Source organism: Rhea pennata, chromosome 1 (assembly GCF_028389875.1).
Source record: "Rhea pennata isolate bPtePen1 chromosome 1, bPtePen1.pri, whole genome shotgun sequence".
NCBI classification, from domain to species: domain Eukaryota; kingdom Metazoa; phylum Chordata; class Aves; order Rheiformes; family Rheidae; genus Rhea; species Rhea pennata.
In genome coordinates this window covers 216,566,488-216,586,210 of record NC_084663.1, presented here as the reverse complement: position 1 = coordinate 216,586,210, position 19,723 = coordinate 216,566,488, and the positions used below count along the sequence as shown (strand labels likewise).

The 19,723-nt window shown below is 50.0% G+C and overlaps 1 protein-coding gene across 1 annotated transcript; it reads right to left on the bottom strand.

Moving 5' to 3' along the window:
- Positions 1 to 9,535: 9,535 nt before the first annotated feature.
- Positions 9,536 to 17,003, bottom strand: LOC134148030 (olfactory receptor 52A1-like). Its single transcript, XM_062589745.1, has 3 exons — positions 16,917 to 17,003; positions 14,140 to 14,171; positions 9,536 to 10,448 (listed from the first exon to the last, which is right to left on the bottom strand). Exons 1-3 carry the CDS (start codon positions 17,001 to 17,003, stop codon positions 9,536 to 9,538), a joined length of 1,032 nt encoding a protein of 343 aa, XP_062445729.1.
- Positions 17,004 to 19,723: the final 2,720 nt, after the last annotated feature.

Genomic DNA, 19,723 nt, shown 5'->3' with positions numbered 1-19,723 from the left:
GCTTCACGGAGTGGCTGAACCCAGAAAGGAGCCTTGCAGGGTTTCGTGAAACCCATGGTCCCAGGTAGGACTGGGAAGAGCTGGTCTGTTTGAGCATGTGCAGCCAGAAGCATCCTAAGCTGCATTTGCTGATCTCCCTCATTCTTAAGGGGCTTGATACCTGAGACTTTCTCCTTAGATGAACTCTGAAGTGTGATGAGCTTCTATGCCAGAGACACTCTGATACAACTCAATAAACAACACACTGCTGTTAAGAAAATAAAAGAGCATGTCTGAAGTGAATGTGCAGAGAAGAGCACAAAAATGAAGCAAACTGTAGCTATATTACCTTCGCTCATGCCCAGCTTGCAGCAGTCTGAGGGTCAAAGGCTCCCTGACATGCCCCAGCTGCACAGGGGTGTCCTGGGGCCCATTCCTCTGCCTGTGCCTGCTCCAGGACAGCAGGCTCCACTTCTACAGGACAAACTTCAATATGCAGAGACCTGGTCTGCCTGGCCTGTGCCAACACTGTGGCCACCAAGGGGCACAGCCTGACCATCACCTCTTGTTGCTCTTCATCACTCTGTCCTCCTGTCTCCTGCCTGTCCCCCAAGGGTGCCAGCCCCAAGGCCCTCGGCACCTGCAGCTCCTGTGTCTGTGACTTCCTCACCTTTGATGTCATGGCTGTTTTCACCTTCCTCAAGCACTGCTCCAGCCCCCATGTGGCTCCCTCACCCACGTCCTTGTCACCAGGGTGCACCTGCTGGTACCCATGCTGAACCCCATTATCTACGTGGTGCTGAACAGGAAGATCCAGGACTGGGTGCCAGGGTTTTTCTTCTCTGAGAAGACGAAGAGCTGCATCTGACCAAGCTGTTGTAAGGCCATCTCACCTGTGATGCAGAGTATTGCTCCCAGACTGGCAAAGGGCACGCACATTTTGCTGGGATGGCCACAGGCTGTCAGTGTGATGACTTAGCTTCACGTACAGTAAGCAGCAGTAACTTTGCACTGGGCCCCACTTCTCCAACATAGTCATTGCTCCTCTTCGCAAAAAGCTCTTGGCTGAAGCTGTGGGGGAGAAGGACAAGCAGCAGCTCCCACCCTCCTGCCGGGTCAGCAGGGCTCCTTGCACTCTCTGTTCTCCACTCTTCTTAGACCCAGAAACTGCTGGATGCCTCCAGCAGTGCCCAAGGTTGCTCCAGTGTCCTCTGCCTTTTGCAAGCATGGTGCAGCTCTGGGTGCATCTGGGTATACCAAGATGTTTCAGGTGTATTCCAGACATGACTAAAGTTCAGCTCTGCTGATGGAAAAGAGGTTCCCGTGCCTGGGAAGTGGAAGCTCTATTGCAATGGCAGCCTGGCACAGCTTAGATGTGCAGGGTGGGGGCACACATAGGAGGCATCTCCCTACTAGATGCAGTAGGCACAGGGGCGTGTATGTGTCAAAACCAAAAGGCTTCCCCTCCTTAGATACACTGCAGGTGTTGTCCATCTGCAGTAATGGGAAAGCTCTGGTGCTACCATAACACAGCCTAAAGTCTACCAGAGGCCCATTGTGGAGATGCAGCATCCAGGGTGGCATGTGATCAATGAGGGATTGAGAACAAGTGTTGCTGTTCCTGCACAGCTACTCACAGGCTTGGCCAATGCAGAGTGCTTTGAAGATTTGGCAGGAAAGACAGAAACATGTGGAAACTGGGCTGCTTTAACAGTGTGGACATGTGCAAAGGTGGAGAGGCAGATGGTGGGTACAGCCTGGATGCTGGAAGTGCACACGGGGCAGTGGAGATATGTGAGAAAAAGCCCACATTTCCATTTCTGCAGTCAGTGGGGCAAAGACCCCTACCACTCTTCTTCTGTCTCCTTATGGCAGAGGCAGAGACTGTCCTATATTCATGATGCCAGGAGACAATCAGAGGAAACCTGTGATGCTCTCAGGAGGAAACATGAGAACTGTTGACGTTTGGAGAGTGTTCCTCTCAGATGTGGGACAAGGTCTGTGCCCTCAAGCATAGGAGAAATCCTGTGACTATGATTCACTGTGATTCCCTTTTTGGCTGCAAAAATTCTGAGTTTAGTCTTTGCTCCCCATCACAGCTCCCAGGAAAGACGACTGACAGCAGGGAGTGGAGGAGGAGGCATCTGCAAAATGCTGCCTGGTTCTGTCCTTGCAGACCTGCTCCAGAGCTCGGCAGCACTGGCATTGGGTGCCCATAGCTGGAGCCTTGTCCCTGCCAGGTGAGGACAGGGCTTGTCCAGAGACAGGGTTTGAAGCATATGAAAAGAAACCATTCACTAGGCGAGTGCTGGGGAGCTGTGAAAGATGCTTCTGTTGCATTTATTTTCAGAGGTCTGCTCTCCTGGGCTAGGTGAGCCCCAGGATCAGAGATCTGCTGGGGAAAGAGCTGCACACACTGGGGCATGGCGCTCCGCTCTCCACTGCACCGCTCTCTCCTCCAGCAGGCAGCGAGCCGCTGGCATGCAGCGCCGCAGCGCCCGCCCGGACCCGGACCGGGGCGCATGCAGTTGCGCTGCATTCCCCAGCAGCGCCAGTGAGGCAGCCTTGGCGTGACGGCATCGGCACTGGCTCTGCCCATGTGCGCCTGTGCGTTGGCACTCGCGGGGCCACCTGTGCGCGCAGGTGTGCATGTGCATACACGCACGTGTGTCCTTGCGTGTTCCCACGGGTACCCTGGCCCTCCCACTGCTTCCTGAGGGTTTAAGTGAATTGCACCAGACAGGTCTCTTGTGGCTTCATGTCTCCACCAGTACAGACTCACAGAAACATGCCAGTGGGATGGGACCTCTGGAGGCCTCTGGTCCACCCCAGGCCCCTTAAGCCAGGGCAGTTAGACCAGGTTGCTCAGTGCTGTGTCCAGTCACATTCTGAGGGTCTCTAAGGATAGAGATGCAACAGGACAAGAGGCAATGGGCAGAAATTGAAGCACAGGAAGTTCCACCTAAAAGTGAGGGGGAATTTCTTCCCTGAGAAAGTGACAGAGCACTGGACCAGGTTGCCCAGAGAGGTTGTGGAGTCTCCTTCTCTGGAGATATCAAGGCCCGCCTGGATGCAACCCTGTCTACCATGCTCTAGGTGACCCTGCTGAGCAGGGAAGTTGGACTAGATGATCTCCAGAGGTCCGTTCCAACCTTACTGATTCTATGATTCTATGCCAAAGTGCCCCTGTACCCTGTCCCAGTGTTTGACCAGCTCAGGGCTGTGCCATGTCACTGTCTGTCCGGTGCTGGGGTGGGGGGACCCAGCCTCAACGTGGCGGTGGTTGGCCATCTGCACCCCTTGGCTCACTGCTGCCTTGTGGGCACTGTGTCTCCCCTAGGAGCCCCAGAACTACTCCCACAGCCCAGGGGCAGGACTTGGTGACTGCCTTTACTGCGGCCTGCCAGGCACGTCTCTGCTTGTCCTCTTGGGTAGCAGCCTGCTCTCCAGTGTGTCAACCTCGTTATCATCTGGACTTTGTACTGCTGATCATCACTTCTGAGCCCATGAGCCAGCCAATTTTCTACTCACTTTATTTTTCATTTATTCAGTCCCTATCTGCCCAGTCTGAGATAGAGATACTACGACTTGCTAATGCCAAGGTGAGCAGCATCCTCTGCTCTCCCAGTATCCATGCAGAGCCACCGCATCGCAGGAGGCAGCCAGACTGCACGAGGTGCCCTCGGTAAATTCATGCTGGCCATTCCCAGCTCTGCTTCCTGTCCTTCATGAGCCCAGGCAGCACTTTCTGGAGGATTTGCCCCATCACCTGCACAGGCACTGATGTGAGGCTCACCAGCCTGTAGTTCTCAGGCAGGACCTCCTTCTCACTCTTCTTGAAGGTGGGCATGACACTGACCTTTTCCTGTTGTCAAGATCTTTCCCTGGTTCCTGTGGCCTTTTGAAGACATTACTCTCAGAGACCAGGGGACACAGGATGGGTGAGGCATCCACTTCATCCCAGCTCAGGCACTGCTGCCTCCTGTAAACTGACCTAGCTGCATCTTATAACTAGCAGGAGTTTTTGCCTTGACTGCTCCATTAGTCCGGATCATTGCTCCCTGTCTCCTCTGGCAACGAAAACCTACCGCAAAAATTGAAATTGGATTTCCTGCTCATTGTGCAGTGTGAGGCTCAGTATTGTTGTGAATTAGATATTGGCTGGGGGAGAGAAAACAGAGTCTGGGATTTGCAGGCGGCAGAAGGGAGCTGGGGTGATCGTGACTGTAGAGGACAGTGCTGAGGATCTGAATGGTCATAAAGGACAACTTAAAACTTGGCTTTTTCACCTGCAGATTAGTGCACAAGCTACACTACTGCCAAGAGCTGCAAGTTGATTAGCACTGCTTGGGGATTTCAATGGAACATCTGGTTAGCACATAGCTGTAGTCAGGACAGGATGACCAGGACGTCAGGAGACCTAGGAAATGGGGAGCACTGTGTCCTCTTCGTGTGACCAGGAGAGTGCAGTGCTCTCTGAATAGTGTGTGCACCAGCAGTTGCTGTTCTGCCACAAGTAATGCAGGACCACTGAGAGCAAGAAGGTGGAAAAGCACCCCCGAAAAAAGCGGAGCCTCTTACCTCAGAAGGGAGATGGCGGAAAATAGACATAGTGACTGGCTGTAAATATCTTAGTAGCCTCACCTGGGCAGACTGGCGCTTTGTTCATCATCAGTGCAGTCTCCGGGAACGCCCCGACTTTCCTGCGTACTGCAGGTTGCTCTCCGGGAGCTCCTGCACTGTGAACTGCTCTTCTGGATGGTGGAATGTTTCAGTCCCGATCCAGCCTGATGAATGCAAAGTGAAAGGTGTTTCTGTCCTGATGACATATCAGTGAGTCCTGGCTTTGCTGGTGCATGGGAGCCTGGGCAGAGTCACACACTCGCAGTTCCCAATGTAACTCATGAACATATGTTGTGCTCTCTTGAATATGATAAAAATGTCAACTAGAAGCTAAACAAATGACATTCAGCACCCTCCTTCGATCCCCATCACACGTGTCAAGCTCTCACCCTGTGAAGGAGGGCAGTGGGAATGGGTTGCTGTCCAGCAGGAATGAGTTGCTGTCCAGCAGGATGGTTTGTTGTCCAGCAGGAATGGCTTGTTGTTCTCCAGGGGCTCCTCTGCAGGTGATCCTCTGCCTTGCGGGCTGCATAGACAGCTGTATGCTAGAAAAAGTGACCAACAAAAAGCAAGTCAATGTCACTGCAAGACACCTGGAGACTTCAAGGGGATAAGTCACTCCCTGGCCAGAGTGATTCTGTCTGGATAAGCAAAACAAGGTCTCTGGGGCTGTAGGGAAATGCCTGGTGAGATGTTATGTGTCTGAGATACAAATACCTTTCTCTTGTTAGCCAGGGGTATCTTCTTCCCATGAGTTCTGGGTGGGAGCTGATAGGAACCTGGCAGAGATTTTCGCTGCCTGCAAGGTAAAGGCAACCTTTGCACAGCTACAAGGCACTGCTGCAAATATTCCCACCTCTGCGTGGCCACTGCGATGGCTCTCCTTGCTCAGTCTCCGGCTCATCTGCTCAAACCCAGGGACCTTGGTGTCACTGCATGGCCAGGTGGGTGGGTGTGATGTGTGGCTCAGGGCAATTGCACCCCACAGGTGCTTGCAGTGCTAGCGGAGTGCCTGGCTCGGCTGCGGAGACTTTCATGGCAGACCTGGCCACAGACACCCGTGTAGGAGGCATCAATGTTAAACCTATCCTGGCCACAGCATGGGCTGCACACCTGCCCCAGGAAGGCATTTAGCCTGTGCTAGCATAGCTAGTGCATACAAAACCTTCCCAGACTTCCCTGTCTCACAGGGACTGTGCAGGCAGACGGATGCTTGTGGTTGTGTAGGAAGAGATAAGTGCTGTTTGGCTGTGTGTAGGCAATACAGGGTTATGTTAATGAATTTGCTTTTATATAACAATTCCTGGGGCTTGTTTCGCATTGGCAGAACCTGGAGTAACATAATGTCCTGTAACAACATCTCTGGCCAAATGTCCAGGCATCCCGGCATCCCTGGGCACACCGGAGCATTCCTATTTAGCGTCCTGGAGATGTCAGCGGCTGTGCAGAGGGGAGCTCAGGGATGCGGAAGGATCCCGGGTGCTGGGAGTGGGCTCCAGGAGATGCGCAAGCATTTCTGCCTTTCCTCAGGCTGCTCTCAAGAGGCTTTGACTGAAGTTACCCTGTTTCTGATGAAACAGGTGTGTCCTCATGGAAATGGCTTTCCCCCACGCAGGGATGCCGGGGGGTCCCACCACCCCCGCACGCTCTCACTCACCGGGTGCCACACGGCCGCTCCACAGAGCACTGTTACCCACACCATCCTCCTTGTCAGGGCTGTCCTGACCGGTCCCGAGACTGGAGATGGGAAATGTACTGAAGTCTTTGACGGAGGCACCCTCCTTGCTCAGGCCGTGCCATCTCACAGATGCACAGATGCACCCTTCTGCCCCATGCTCAAGGAACCTTGCTGATGCTGCAAGATGAACTCTCAGATTTGGGGAGGGATGATCTTCATGTGCTCCTCAGCCCCTTCTACATCTCCATCACAACAGGGCTTCTGTGACATGGTGTGAGTGGTGGCTGGATGATTCTCTCAACAAGTGGATAGTCCATTTTTTATTTTTCCCCAGCGTTCAAAGCATATTCATGGTTTCTTCCTGATCTCTCTTCAGGCAATTCTCAGAAGCTGCAGCTATTTATTTCCAAACTGTTTCTTCCCTGGTGTTTGTCAATATACCAGCTACTTCCCCAGTGTCAATGTTGTTTACTTTTCACACCCTCCCTGTGAGATGTTTTCTTGTCTGTTATGCAGGCAGGGAACTGAGGCACAGGAAGGTTAAGACCTAGAGCATCTCCTGGTGGAGGTGGTTGGTTTGAGATACCTTGACCTCATTTGTCAGTATCTTTGTATGATTTAGCACTTTGACTTCAGCTGCAGCTGTGGATACTCAGTGCTACACATAGACTGCAGGGTTTCAAGTCAGGGCCCAGAAAATGAGGATGTGGTTGCAGGAGAGAGGCAGTATTAGCTCTGATCTGACCTCTAAAATCATCTCAGCAATGCCTTATGCAGAGGTAGATCATTTATTGCTTATGCTCTCTGCTTCGCTGTTCATCCTCCAAAACCAGCATGAATCACTTTTTAACCCTTAAACCCTTTTTTTCTGACAGCCTGCTTCTCTGTCTCTGATGGTCTGGCCAAGATCCATTCTTTGTCCCTCTCTGGCACTTGACTACATTAAAACACACTCTTCCACCAGCCAAGCCATTCTGCATGAATTCTGCCCCCAGTGATTAACCACGAAAGGTTCATCCAGGACAAAATGACTGCTCCTGCCAAGTTGACAGCCCTGCTCCAAGCCCTGTGGGCCCTAAAGCCCTTCTGAGATCACTATAGATATATATTTTAAATGGACATAAGAGTGTTCATCCTCACTCTCCACCCTTGGAGATATTCAGAAGCCATCCGGACACGGTCCAGGGACATGTGCTCTAGGTGACCCTGCCTGAGCAGGGAGGTTGGGCTAGATGATCTCCAGAGGTCCTTCCCAACCTCAACTGTTCTTTGATTTTGCAATTAATTCTTGAGAAGTTTTGTCTGAAGTCTCATGTGTGAACATGCACACTCATTCACCCATCTTGAGGCCGATACCTGCCACAAGAAACTTCAATCTAGATGGGTGAAGGCTGACTAGATTGGAAGAATCTAAGTTTGTGATTAGGGAGGAATCAGGGGCAGCACCAGCCTCTTGTGTAGCACATACTGCTTTCTTTCCAGGGGGACCACACGGCTGTCAACTTGGCAGGAGCAGTCATTTTGTCCTGGATGAACCTTTCGTGGTTAATCACTGGGGGCAGAATTCATGCAGAATGGCTTGGCTGGTGGAAGAGTGTGTTTTAATGTAGTCAAGTGCCAGAGAGGGACAAAGAATGGATCTTGGCCAGACCATCAGAGACAGAGAAGCAGGCTGTCAGAATGTCCGTGTCAGATGTGGACACCAGTCTGGCATGGGATGCAACGCGTTGCTGTGGGGTGCTGAACCTGCTCTCTCCCACTTGGATGAAGGGAAATGAGGATCAGCCATCCCAGGGCTTCAGCTAGCCCCTCTGTCCCCAGCACAGCCCCATGGGCCCAATGTGGGGCTGAAGCCCCTGCCCAGGACCAGCCATGGTAACATGCTGTGCCTGTGAAGAGCAACTCAAACCTGGTGGGGCAGTTCACAGCACAGTCTAGTGATGGTGCATTTGCCAGGCTGCTCAGGCAGCGTGTGGATGTAAATCAGACCCAGCAAAATCTGAGTCTCTCTCAGAGGCTGACAGCACTGGGGACCTGGGCATCAGAATCACAGAACCACAGAATCAGTAATGTTGGAAGGGACCTCTGGAGATGTTTACCATATGCAAAGACTTTGCAGGGAGGACACACACGTTACATAGTAGGAAATAAATATTAGCTGAGGTGCACGGTAGATGTTAGACCTAACACACTACGGGACTGAGCATTTGCTCATACACCTGTGAGTCTCTGGCTGCCAGCAGGGACAGGCATCCCCTGCTGCTCAGCAGAAAGGGTTGATCTTCTGTACCGCTGAGCTGCCACCTCCCCGTCTTCAGCTTTCTCTCTGAGCATCTGTACATCTTCACGGCAGCATTTTCCTCTTCAGTCCTTGATCTGAAAACTATCCCCATCTCAACAACTGCATGCTTGCATCCTTCCTGGTCCTGCCTGGCTCTGTCCCATGCCTTTTCACAAATCAGCGGCAATGTCCAAAGCTGACCTGAACCCAGCTTTCTCTTGTTCCCCCTTCCCCAAGGTGTCTGGTCCTTCATCAGAGAAGCTCAGCCTCTGGCATAGGGATTAGCAAGGGCTTGTGCATGCAGGTCCCTGCACAGGGCACATCGTGTGGCATTCATTCCACCATTGTGCCTGCCACGTGCAGCTTGCTCTTCTGACAAGAAGTGAGGGCCAGGCCATTGGATCCTTGATGGGTCTGGTGCACAAATTGAGAGGGGTATCTCTTTTTTCACTGCTGTCTGCTAGAGACTGCACAAGCTGCCCATTCAAGAGCTGTCAACAGCTGTAACCAACAGTCATTGTCCTTTCAGGACCATGGGTTCCTGGGAAATGCGGCTGTGCAGAGAGGCATGAGTATCCCCTGCCCTTGTGCAAGAGAGGTGAGGACAGCCGAGTGGCTGGAGCTGGAGTGGGTGCAGCTGTGGGGAGGACGCGACACAGGGTGGGAGAGCAGAGACCTGTGCCTGCCTGGGGAACTCCTTGCTGCCATGGCACAGCAGATGTGAAGGTGCTGGGGGGGGAGAAGAGTTCAGCTGAGGCCCTGGTGTGGGCAGTGTTGTCACCGTGTGGATGGAGAGAAGGTACTGCTCAGGGAGGGGAGTGATGGCTCAGTGAAGTCACCTTGGGGAGGGACAGACAGGCCATTTTGGGATACCTCTGCATGCCAGATGAACTGCATAACTTGTGCCAGTGGAGCACAAACGCTGCGTTTTGCCCTATAGGCCAAGGGGAGAAGGAGACAAGCTGTCAAGGATTTTATGCCTTGAGACCTATCATCTTCTGCACCCGTTGGCGGATGGCTGTGTTGCTGATGCCATAGATGATGGGGTTGAGTGTGGGGGGCACTAAGAGATAGAAGCTGGAGAGGAGGATGTGGACATAGGGGGACACACCATGCCCGAAGCGGTGGGCAAGGAAGGAGAAGAAGCCCAGGGTGTAGAACTCCAGGAAGACGCAGAGGTGGGCCGTGCAGGTGTGCATTGCCTTCAGTCGTGCCACCCGCTGCGGCAGCTGGAAGACAGCCCTAAAAATGAGGACATAGGAGACAATAATCAACACTAGGTCAAAGCCCAGGATTATGAATGCCACAAAGAGGCCGTAAACCTTGTTGACCCAGACATCACCGGCTGCTATCTTCACAACGGCCATGTGCTCGCAGTAGGAGTGGGAAATTACTGTGCTCCTGTACATGCGCAGCTGCTTAATCAGAAAAGCAGATGGTGCAATGAGGATTGTTGGCCTGAGGATCAAGATAATCCCAATTGTTCTGAGAACCTGGTTGCTGAGGATGGTAGAGTGTCTCAGGGGCTTGCAGATTGCCACAAATCGGTCAAAGGCCATTGCTAAAAGCACACCCGATTCTGTGGCTTGGAAGGTGTGGACGAAGAACATCTGGGTGAGGCAGGCGTTGAAGTGGATGTCTCGAAGGGAAAACCAGAAGATGCCCAGCATTTTGGGCATAATGGTGCTGCAGAGGCCCAGGTCAGTGGCCGCCAGCATGGCCAGGAGGATGAACATGGGCTGGTGGAGGCTGCGCTCAGTTTGGATGGTTGCGAGGAGGATGCCATTTCCAAGGAGTGCAGTGGCATACATGAGTGAGAAGGGGATGCCGATCCAGTGCTGCACAGCTTCTAGGCCGGGGATCCCCATCAGTGTGAGAAACGGGGGACTGAAATGCAGAGTGGTTAGATTGGGGTCCAGCATGGCGACAGCCACCATGCAGGAACAGTCTTGTGGCACCTGTGCAACAGAGAATAGAGACATTTCTGGTCAGTGATCACTGAGAGGGAGACTCGCACTTCATAGTATTTTATGCTCTGGTTTGACCTTGAGTTCTAGTTAGATTCCCAGGGGCCAAACGTCCAGTCTGGCAAGCCAGCACAAACACACACACACACACACACACTCTTCAGTAGCAAGCAGTTTATTCGTAGATACTTACAAACAGTCCGACCCGATGGTAGTCTCGAGAAGGACCACTCCAATGCTTGTCCCGATCGTCTGCATGATGAGAGAGAGAGAGTTGGCAGGCACAGTCTTTTCGGACGTCCCCGAGGAGGCAATGTGGTCCTCTGTTGTGTAGCAGCCTCTCTCTCCTTCAGGAAAATTCTGATATTTATGATTATTTGCGGTAGGCAGGAGTCCTGGCACATAGGGCCAGCAAGTGCAGGGAGTCTAGCCCAACTCCGCCCTGGTTGCATAACCGGGCTATGACACTGCGCACACGTGCAGACTTATTTCGGGGGCCACATTTGACTTTGGGGGTTGCTATTTCATTACTCTTCAACTTCTGACCTTCGTGTTGACTGCTTCTCATGGTGATTCTGTGGCTGGAAGCCACTGAATCTCTATGTAACCAACCACTGCTCTTTCTCACAGTTTTCCAAGACTTTGTTAGTTACTTATTTGTATTCCACTTAACACAGCGGTATTGTTCTAGACACTAAAAAGTTACAACACTAGACCATTCTCACCAAGTATCAGGTAGTACAGATACAAAAAGTTACAATGGACCATTCCCACCAAGTATCACATAGTACGGATACACCTTGGAAGAGCAGAAAGAGCACATGAGCTGTTGTACATGACAAGATGTTGTATCAGCGATCAAAAGAAGGACTTGCTTCCTCTATATTCCTTCAAAAGGCAGGTTTGCGGTGCTGTTGGCCTCAGGACTGGAAGTATTGCGGGCAGCCTAGAGACACTGGAGAGATTTTTTAACAAACGTAATTGAGATCAGTTGGAAGAAGTGTGGACAGAGGTGCATGCTTGTGCATGTGAGTGTGCACATGTGTGAGTGGGTGAAAGCAGCAGAAGAAACTGCATATCAAGTGCTAGAGGAATGGGCTGTGTTAATTACCACAGAGCCCTGTATGTGTGATTTTCTTCAAATGACCAAGCAGGAGGAACAGAAACAACACACTAACATAAGATGAAGTGACAAGACAAAGAACAGGACTGGAGCCAGGACATACCGTTGTAAGAACAATGAGGATGAGATGAAATACTACTATGAAAGATCCTGAGAGGTTATAAAAGACATGCCCAGCAATCAGGACGATTGATCAGGAGGAATCAATTCAATGATTGAATCACTGATGCTGATCAGGAGGAATCCAAGAGCTGTGATGAGATGCACGTGCTTGCACCTCCCCCTGTGCTGGACTCAGATGACCTTGGCAGGGGCACTTGGGCATGCACATTGTGCAAGTGTGGGTGCGAGTGAACAATTCTGGTGGAGAAGAAGTGTGAATGACTGAAATCCGATTTGTTCAAGGAAAACACAACTGAAGACCTGGAGGAAAGTGGGAAGTGTGGCAGCATGCAACAGGTGTTGAGCACAGGGAGATGGTGCCAGGTTAACTTGGTAGCTTCCCGCAGTAGCTGACTGCCAAACTACAGGAACGTGGGAGTTTGTCTTGTGCATCGCAGAACATCTTTTGGCAGATTTTTGCATAGAGGGATATAGGCAGAGCGGATCGGTACAAGGATTACAGCGTTTGGGAGCAGCGGGGCAAGGAGCTGCATGGCAGAGCTATGTTGTAAAGGCAGCACAGGGCTGAAAGGAGATTAGAAAGGGACTTTCTTATAGGTCACAATACGTGGAAACTTGCTGATGAAAATCACTAACAAAATAAGCTAAGAGGCATCATATTCATAAACACTGAAGAGATCAGGAGTATCATGTGGAAAGGAGCAGATGTCCTTGAGAACTGAAGTAACAGAAATGGGATGAAATTTAATAGCACAAAATGCAAATTACTGCAGTCAGGGCTAATGACAAGAACTTCTGCTATGTCCTGGGAGCTCATAATTCAGAAATGTGGAGAAAGGCCAAGACCTAAGTATCCTCCCTGAAAATGAAGCTATTAATGAAACGTAGTTGTGAAAAAGGCAGTCTCTCCTAAATAGTGCAATGGGGAACTATTGCACCATGGTACCAGGTGGCAGAGAGACATCACCTGCAATCTCGCTTATGACTCCAGTTGTCTCGCAGGGTGGAAGGATACATGTTTGGATGTTCAAGAGCAGAAGAGTGCAGGTGAGGACCACAGGGTCCAACGCTACTGTCATAGACAACCACCAGACCGTTGATCGAGCTCTGCCCAAGGACAAGTTGGGTTCTACGCCTCCTACTACCCTGTGGTCTCTGTGCTAGGGTGGCATGACCTGAGCAGGTCAGGAGGCTTGTCACATTTCTGTATATTCCTCATTGTTGTGGCAAATCTTGTATTTACAGCTTGTTCCTCCTGCCTCTCCATTTCCTGTACTCTCGGGTGAAGCAGGGTGCATCAGGTTCACCCTGTCTCACTTGTTTCTGGTGATTAAACTCCAGCTGTTGGCATCTGGACTCAGATACAGCCAGCACAAGAGCACCCTGCAATGCAATGCTGCTTGTCCCAGAGCAGGAGGTGTGTAGGAGCTAGCAAAAAGCAATAAAGACTGACTCACCACATGTGCAGCAGCTGGTAGGAGTTAGCCTCTGTTGGGGTGAAGCAGCAGCCAAGTAGGTCTGCCTGCCTGGTATGCAAAGGAACTGTGTTTATAGCACTTGCTCCTGAGCTCCCTTGGGGGCTCCCATCACTGCCTGGGTCTGGGGCTTCTTCCATGGCCCCAGAGGAGGATAGTGGTGATGAGTAAACACCATCAGCATCCCTCGCCCTCCTCCTGGGATGCAGAGCTGGGCTGAAGCCACCATGGCATATGGCCCTTGGTCCCTGAAGGAGCTGAGGGCTTCTGTTGTGCTGGGACTGCCTCGCCTGTCCTCCAGCATCACACCATGATGAGCATCACACCATGAAATTCTCTAAAACTTGGTTCAGGCCTCAGAAACGCTCTCACTGATACACTGAGGTGGGAAACTACCAAAAAGCTGTCCCATTCTGGAGTCTAAAGGGAGCCACAGAAAGAATATTGCTTAACTCAGGAAGGAGCTCTGGTCTCCTATTTACCAACTGTCTGTACAGGTAGGACCCAGAACTGGCCACGGAGAGAAAATGTAGCCCTTATGTGAAATCTACTGATTAACCCTTTTTTAACCCTTCCTAGCAGACATGACTTGAAGATTTTAAATGCACTGGAGAGACTCATGTTTCCCATGGCTTTGAATGACAAGCTTTTTGGTGGTGTGCAACAGATCTGTTTGCTCTCCTTAGGACTGGAATGAAATGCATGCATGCAGGACCTGAGAACATTACACAGTGCATGGCACCCTCTCAGTGAACAGTGGTGCAGCCAGCCTGAGACAACCTGCCACCAGCTGCTCCGGTTTGCACAGTGTGCATGGTAGCCACAGCATTGCCCAGGCCCTGGCTCTGCCCATGGGAACAGGCCATCTCCCCTGGGCATCACCAGGGTGCTGGGATGGTGGTGTGGAGCTGCCTGTTGTCACCTGGTCACGTTAAGACATAGGGACAGTGAAGAGGGGGGTGAACAACACAGCCTTTGGGTTTCTATGAAGTGAAAGGCTTGAGGTTTGGGGTGGGAGTTTTCCTTAAAGTGACTTTTTTGTTTGTTTGTTTGTTTTTGTTTCCCCCAGGCAGGAATCTCTCACTCAACCACTGCAGACTGTAACTCCCAGGTGAAAATGTGTCTTTGGACTCTAGTTATGACTCGAAGAACCAAGATAGAGCAGGAGTGGCAAACTCTGAGGACACAGAGGGAAACTGTGGACAATGCTGTGTTCCTGCTGGTAGAAGATTTATTGGCCTGTGTCTGGCTTCATTACAATTTCCAGGCAATGCTCCTTGCTCACCACCTTGAAGATAATTGCACAACTGGGAAGGTCTCACTGGCAAGACCTTTTCAGGTGTATTTTTTAAAGCATATCTTTTTATATTTTGCACAGCACTTGGGTAAAAATCTGCCTCATTAATAGAGAGCTAATGTGAAATTTTGCTACTATTATTTACTACTGTAAATATCAGTCTTATGAAGTGATGTTTCTGTCTTTAAGTTGGCGGTGGATGAACCTGCAGTTCATGATCCTTAGTGGTAATATGTTGTTTCACTATGGAGACGTCTCCCGAAAAATGGTTTCTTGGGATTTATGATAATGTTCTTTTTCCTCTTTTGGGCTCAACTTCTGCTTCTAAAAGAATGCTTTCTTGCATTAAAATCTTACCTTGTCCTGCTGTACAGCCAAGTTCTCTGCGCAGGAGGTATGATTGCTTTGAGACTTCAATATAGCATCTTCAGTTAGTTTTCATGCTGCTTGACAGGATTTATTTTGAAATTCCCTTTTTATTTCTATCTTAGCAAATCTTATAGTATTAATATCACTCTATTCTTTAAAAATCAGTTTCTTGTTTCTTTCCTGCCTGTGAGTGTTGAGTCTACATTCATTCTAATCACTGATATGAAGCAGATCTTTGCCTGACTGTCCTAAATGTTCCCATACGATCGGACCCTCAAGGCTCCTGGTCCTTTTCCCTGCTGTAAAGGAGCAGAGGGTGACCAGCTCAGAGGCAGATGTCTGCATCCCAGATAGTCCCATCCCTGGTGCTGGCACCACATCTCCAGGACCATACTGGTGGGTCTTGATACGTGATGCTGTGTGTAACTGCACGGGGGAGCGGGAGATCCCTCTACCCAACTGGGCAGACACTTTTGGATTTCCTTTCTCTTTACTTCGCAGCATCAGAGACACACCATAACTGGAGACAGCTCGTCATGGGGAGAGGACCAATGCTCTGATCTGGCATACCTTTGCAGGACCCTTTCTAGGCTGCACTGACCGTATTTGGGTCAGGAAATAATGTTCCTTCTGGTTGAACAGACTGGGATTTTTGAGATTTGGCAGCTCCCTCCACAGTATAATGTGTGGATCAGGAGCTGGGATTGTCTGACTTTGACCTAGTTCATTCCCCACCATGGTAGTGGTCCTGGAGGTTGGGGATATTTCCCTCTGACTGTGCCACCTGAGTGTTGCCTGTTGAGGACTGAAGTGCTCCAGGCTAACCCACAATCACCAGGCTCAGTGCACAGGTGACTGGGGAACGGAGCTTCAGTCAATAGATCAAATTACATGGCTTCATGATCCTTTTGGCCTTAAGCTCATGACACAAAGAGGGAGATGGTTCAGTATGTGCCATGCACGGGTCGTGTGGAGTGATGTTCAAACTGCAGAGACCAAGGCTTGCACCCCAAACTGCACCACCTGTGTTGGGCTGAGAAAGGAGATTGAACCCCCAAGAAATGACATCTATAATGGTTCAGCTGGAAAGTGCAATCAGAGAAGACTCATGTTCACAGGCTCTGGTCCTCAATGGCGGGCTTTAATCACCATGGTATCTGCTAGAGAGAAAACATAGCAAGACACAAGTAATCCACAAGGCTCCTGGAAAGCATCAATGATAAATTCCTTATAAAGGTGATAGAGGAGCCAACTAGGAGAGGTGCTCTGCTGAACCTTGTACTCACAAACAAGGAAGAACTGGTCAGAGAGGTGAAAGTCAGGGGCAGCCTTGGCTGCAGCAACCACAAGATGGTGGAGTTCAGGATCCTGTGAAGAGAAGTAAAAAACAGAAAAGCATAATCACAATCCTGGACTTCAGGGAAGTGGACTTTGGCCAATTGAGTGATCTGCTTGGGAGAATCTCATGGGAGACAGCCCTGGCAGGAGGAGGGTTCCAGAAGAGGTGGGTGGCTGACGTTCAAGGATCGCCTCCTCCAAGCTGATGCATGGTCCATCCCAGCATGCAGGAAATCAAGCAAAGGTGGCAGGAGGCCTGCATGGATGAACAAGGAGTTCCTGAAAAAACTTAAAGGAAGTGTACAAGAAGTGAAAGCAGGGGCAGGTGTTCCTGGGAGAAGTAGCAGGAGACAGTCTGAGTGTGCAGGGATGGGGTTAGGGCAGATAAAGCCCACCTAGAGCTACTGGAGTGAGTCGAGCTAAGGGCCACAGAGATGATTATGGGACAGGAACATCTATCATATGAGGAGAGGCTGAGTGAGCTGGGACTGTTTAGCATGAAGAAAAGGCTTCAGGGGAGACTTTATCAATGTGTATAAATATCTGAAGGAAGGGTATAAAGAAGACAGTCAGATGCTTCTCAGCAGTGCCCAGCGACAGGACAAGAGACAACAGGCACAAAGGCAGGAAAGTACTTCTGAATATAAGAAAATATTTATTTACTGTGTTGGTGATTAAACATTGGCACAAGTTGCCCACAGAGGCTGTGGAGTCTCCATCCCTGGAAACATCCAAAAGCTGCCTGGACATGGTCCCGGATAACCCACTCAAGCAGACCCTGCTTGAGCAGGGCAGGGGGTTGGACCAAACAATCTCTCCAGATGTCCCTTCCAACCCCAACTGTTCTGTGATTGTATGCTTCCTACAAGATTACCCTCTCTACAGATGGTTCAGAGTTCACACTGCAGCAGCTCAGAGTCCCACTCTTACTTAATCACTCAGTCCAATTTAAGCAGCTGGTCTCTAGAGGCCAAAAGCTGTTTACACTTGAAACAATAACTCACCTAAGACAAGCAGTTATGAAACGCCTGAGGGAGGAATTGTCAGGAACTGCAAATAGTCTCCTACTTGACTTTCTCTGGAGAGGCATTTACTCCTGTCTGAGCCTCAGCTGGTGATGTATGACATCATAGCTGCCTTTCAGAGGATTTTGTGGATGGAGCCTGACTCAAAAACCTGGGGCATGAGATACTTTCGCTCCTAAATCAAGTGTTCTATTGGCTTTAATTAACAGGGGCTGGAAGGTTTGTGGAGACCAGGAGAACCATCAAAACCATCAGAATTTCATCAACATGGATGTTTTCATAGACATCAGTCTCAGACCACTGAGAACAACAGCTCCACAGACAGCATCCAAGTGACCGGAGTGTGGCTGCCTAATGCCAGCGACTCTCAGCGATGTCCCTACTTCCTCCTGTCCTCTTCCTCCTCTTGCCTGGTGTCTGTTTTGTCAACAGAATTAAAGAGGATGCCAATCTCAGAGCAATCTGCTCCAGGGTCAGCACTAGCTGTCTAGTTCTTTGTCTATATTTTAAAACTGTTTAGTGAATTCTCTCTTGCCCATGTTCCCAAAACCAGCAGCCTCGTTGAGTGGTTCACACTTGCTGATGCGATATAGGAAGCAGAGTTTAGGAGTCAGAGGCTGGTTTTCACCCTGCAGGTAGATCTCAGGTAGCACTTCACAGGGGTCTGTGCTGTCTACAAGTGACATGGTGCTGTTAAAGATATCCAGAAAAGGTCTGGAAAAGAAGTTAAATAATGAGAAAGTTACTGAGACACTGTCTAAATTACTGAGGATACTAGGTCTATTTGGTTATTTATTTTATTTAGGCAAGGCATGAAGAAAGTAGGGAGAGTCTCTTGCTCACTAATGAAATGAAATCACCATGGGGAAAGTTCAAAGCTAATACTAGAAATATTTCTTCGCAACACTGGCAATTAAGCTGTGAAATTTCTTGTCCCAAGGTGTTATGGATGATGAACATTTTAAAGGGATTCATAAAAGAATTAGACAAATCTATGGAATAAACATACATGAGGTCTACTAAGAACAAAGACACAAAATCTGCCTCTGGAAGCCCTTGACTATGAACAGTTAGAATTTGGATAAGTATTTTGGGGAAATGCTGTAGCAAGGGTGCTCTGGCCTTATGTTCTTCTCTTGTGCCAGGCAGAAGAGAGGCAATGTGGGCCTTTGGTCTGATCTGACATAGCCAAGTACTGTATCTTATAAATGAATGAGGCTGCTCCACTGTCTTTTTTTTTCCATAATACAATAGTAGTGGCCAATGGAAAAACAGTCCATCTAACCCTAGGTCCTCTGTTCCTGGTGGAATGTAGAAGCCATGCATGGATCTGCACTGCAGTGAAGGAGCACTCATCAGAAGACCTGCTCTCACTGTGATCCAACTATAGTGTGGTAGCTCATAAAAACATTTTTCATGGAAAAGGAGCCTAATTTATTTGGCAACTACCTGGGCTGGAAGCACAGACCATGTGTGGGTGATATCCCCGGGCAAGAGATGCAGAGGTGGTGGTGGGGAAGCTTTATTCAGATTTCACTGTGGGACCCTGCTCTTCCCAGGCTGCTCAGGGTCATTGCATGGGCTCCAAGAGGGGTTTGGGAGCCTCACGGGTGCTGTATGTCACTCAGACATAGGTCATCCCCCAGAAGTCTTCATACCTCTCACTCCCTTTCTGTGCTGGCCACAAATGACCTGGTGGTGACCATCTCTGACACTCCTAGAAAGCTTAGTGTTTTCTTATTGGAGTCCCGAGAGATCAGCTACAGCACTTGCCTGCTGCAGAGTTTTTCATCCACACTGAGTCCATCACACCGGTGGCCATGGTCTTGGACAGCTACCTTGCTGTCTACTTCTCACTCCAGGCTACCACCACCCTCCTGTATAAGTACCTAAAGGAAGGGTGTCAAGGGGATGGGGACAAACTCTTTTCGGTAGTCCCATGTGACAGGACAAGAGGCAATGGGCAGAAATTGAACCACAGAAGTTCCGCCTGAATGTGAGGAGGAATTTCTTCACTGTGAGAGTGACAGAGCACTGGACCAGGTTGCCCAGAGAGGTTGTGGAGTCTCCTTCTCTGGAGATCTTCAAAACCCGCCTGGATGCAACCCTGTCTAACATGCTCTAGGTGACGCTGCTTGAGCAGGGAGGTCCCTTCCAGCCTCAGTCATTCTGTGATTCTGCGATTCATCAGCTCATGATCACCAAGCTGGGACTTGTGGGTGGGGCTGGTGGCATGTTTCTGGTGCTCCCTTGCCATCTCCTCATCAAGCATCTGTCCTACTGCTCCCATGTACTTGTCCCTACACATACTGTGAGCCCATGGCCATAGCGAAGCTTGCATACACAGACACAACCATCAACCTGATCTATATATCTGTGTGGTTCTTATGGTGATCATGCTCAATTTTGCATTCATTGCTACCTTGCATGCCGCTGATCCTTTGG

What these genes read in the sequence shown, in the direction of transcription:
- LOC134148030 (XM_062589745.1), bottom strand. Translation starts at nt 17,003, where the DNA reads ATGTCCAGGCAGCTTTTGGATGTTTCCAGGGATGGAGACTCCACAGCC. An exon ending in AATGTTTAATCACCAACACA is followed by an intron (nt 14,172 to 16,916) that starts GTAAATAAATAT and finishes TAACGTGACCAG; the next exon opens with GTGACAACAGGCAGCTCCAC. An exon ending in AGCTCCACACCACCATCCCA is followed by an intron (nt 10,449 to 14,139) that starts GCACCCTGGTGA and finishes TCTGCATTTCAG; the next exon opens with TCCCCCGTTTCTCACACTGA.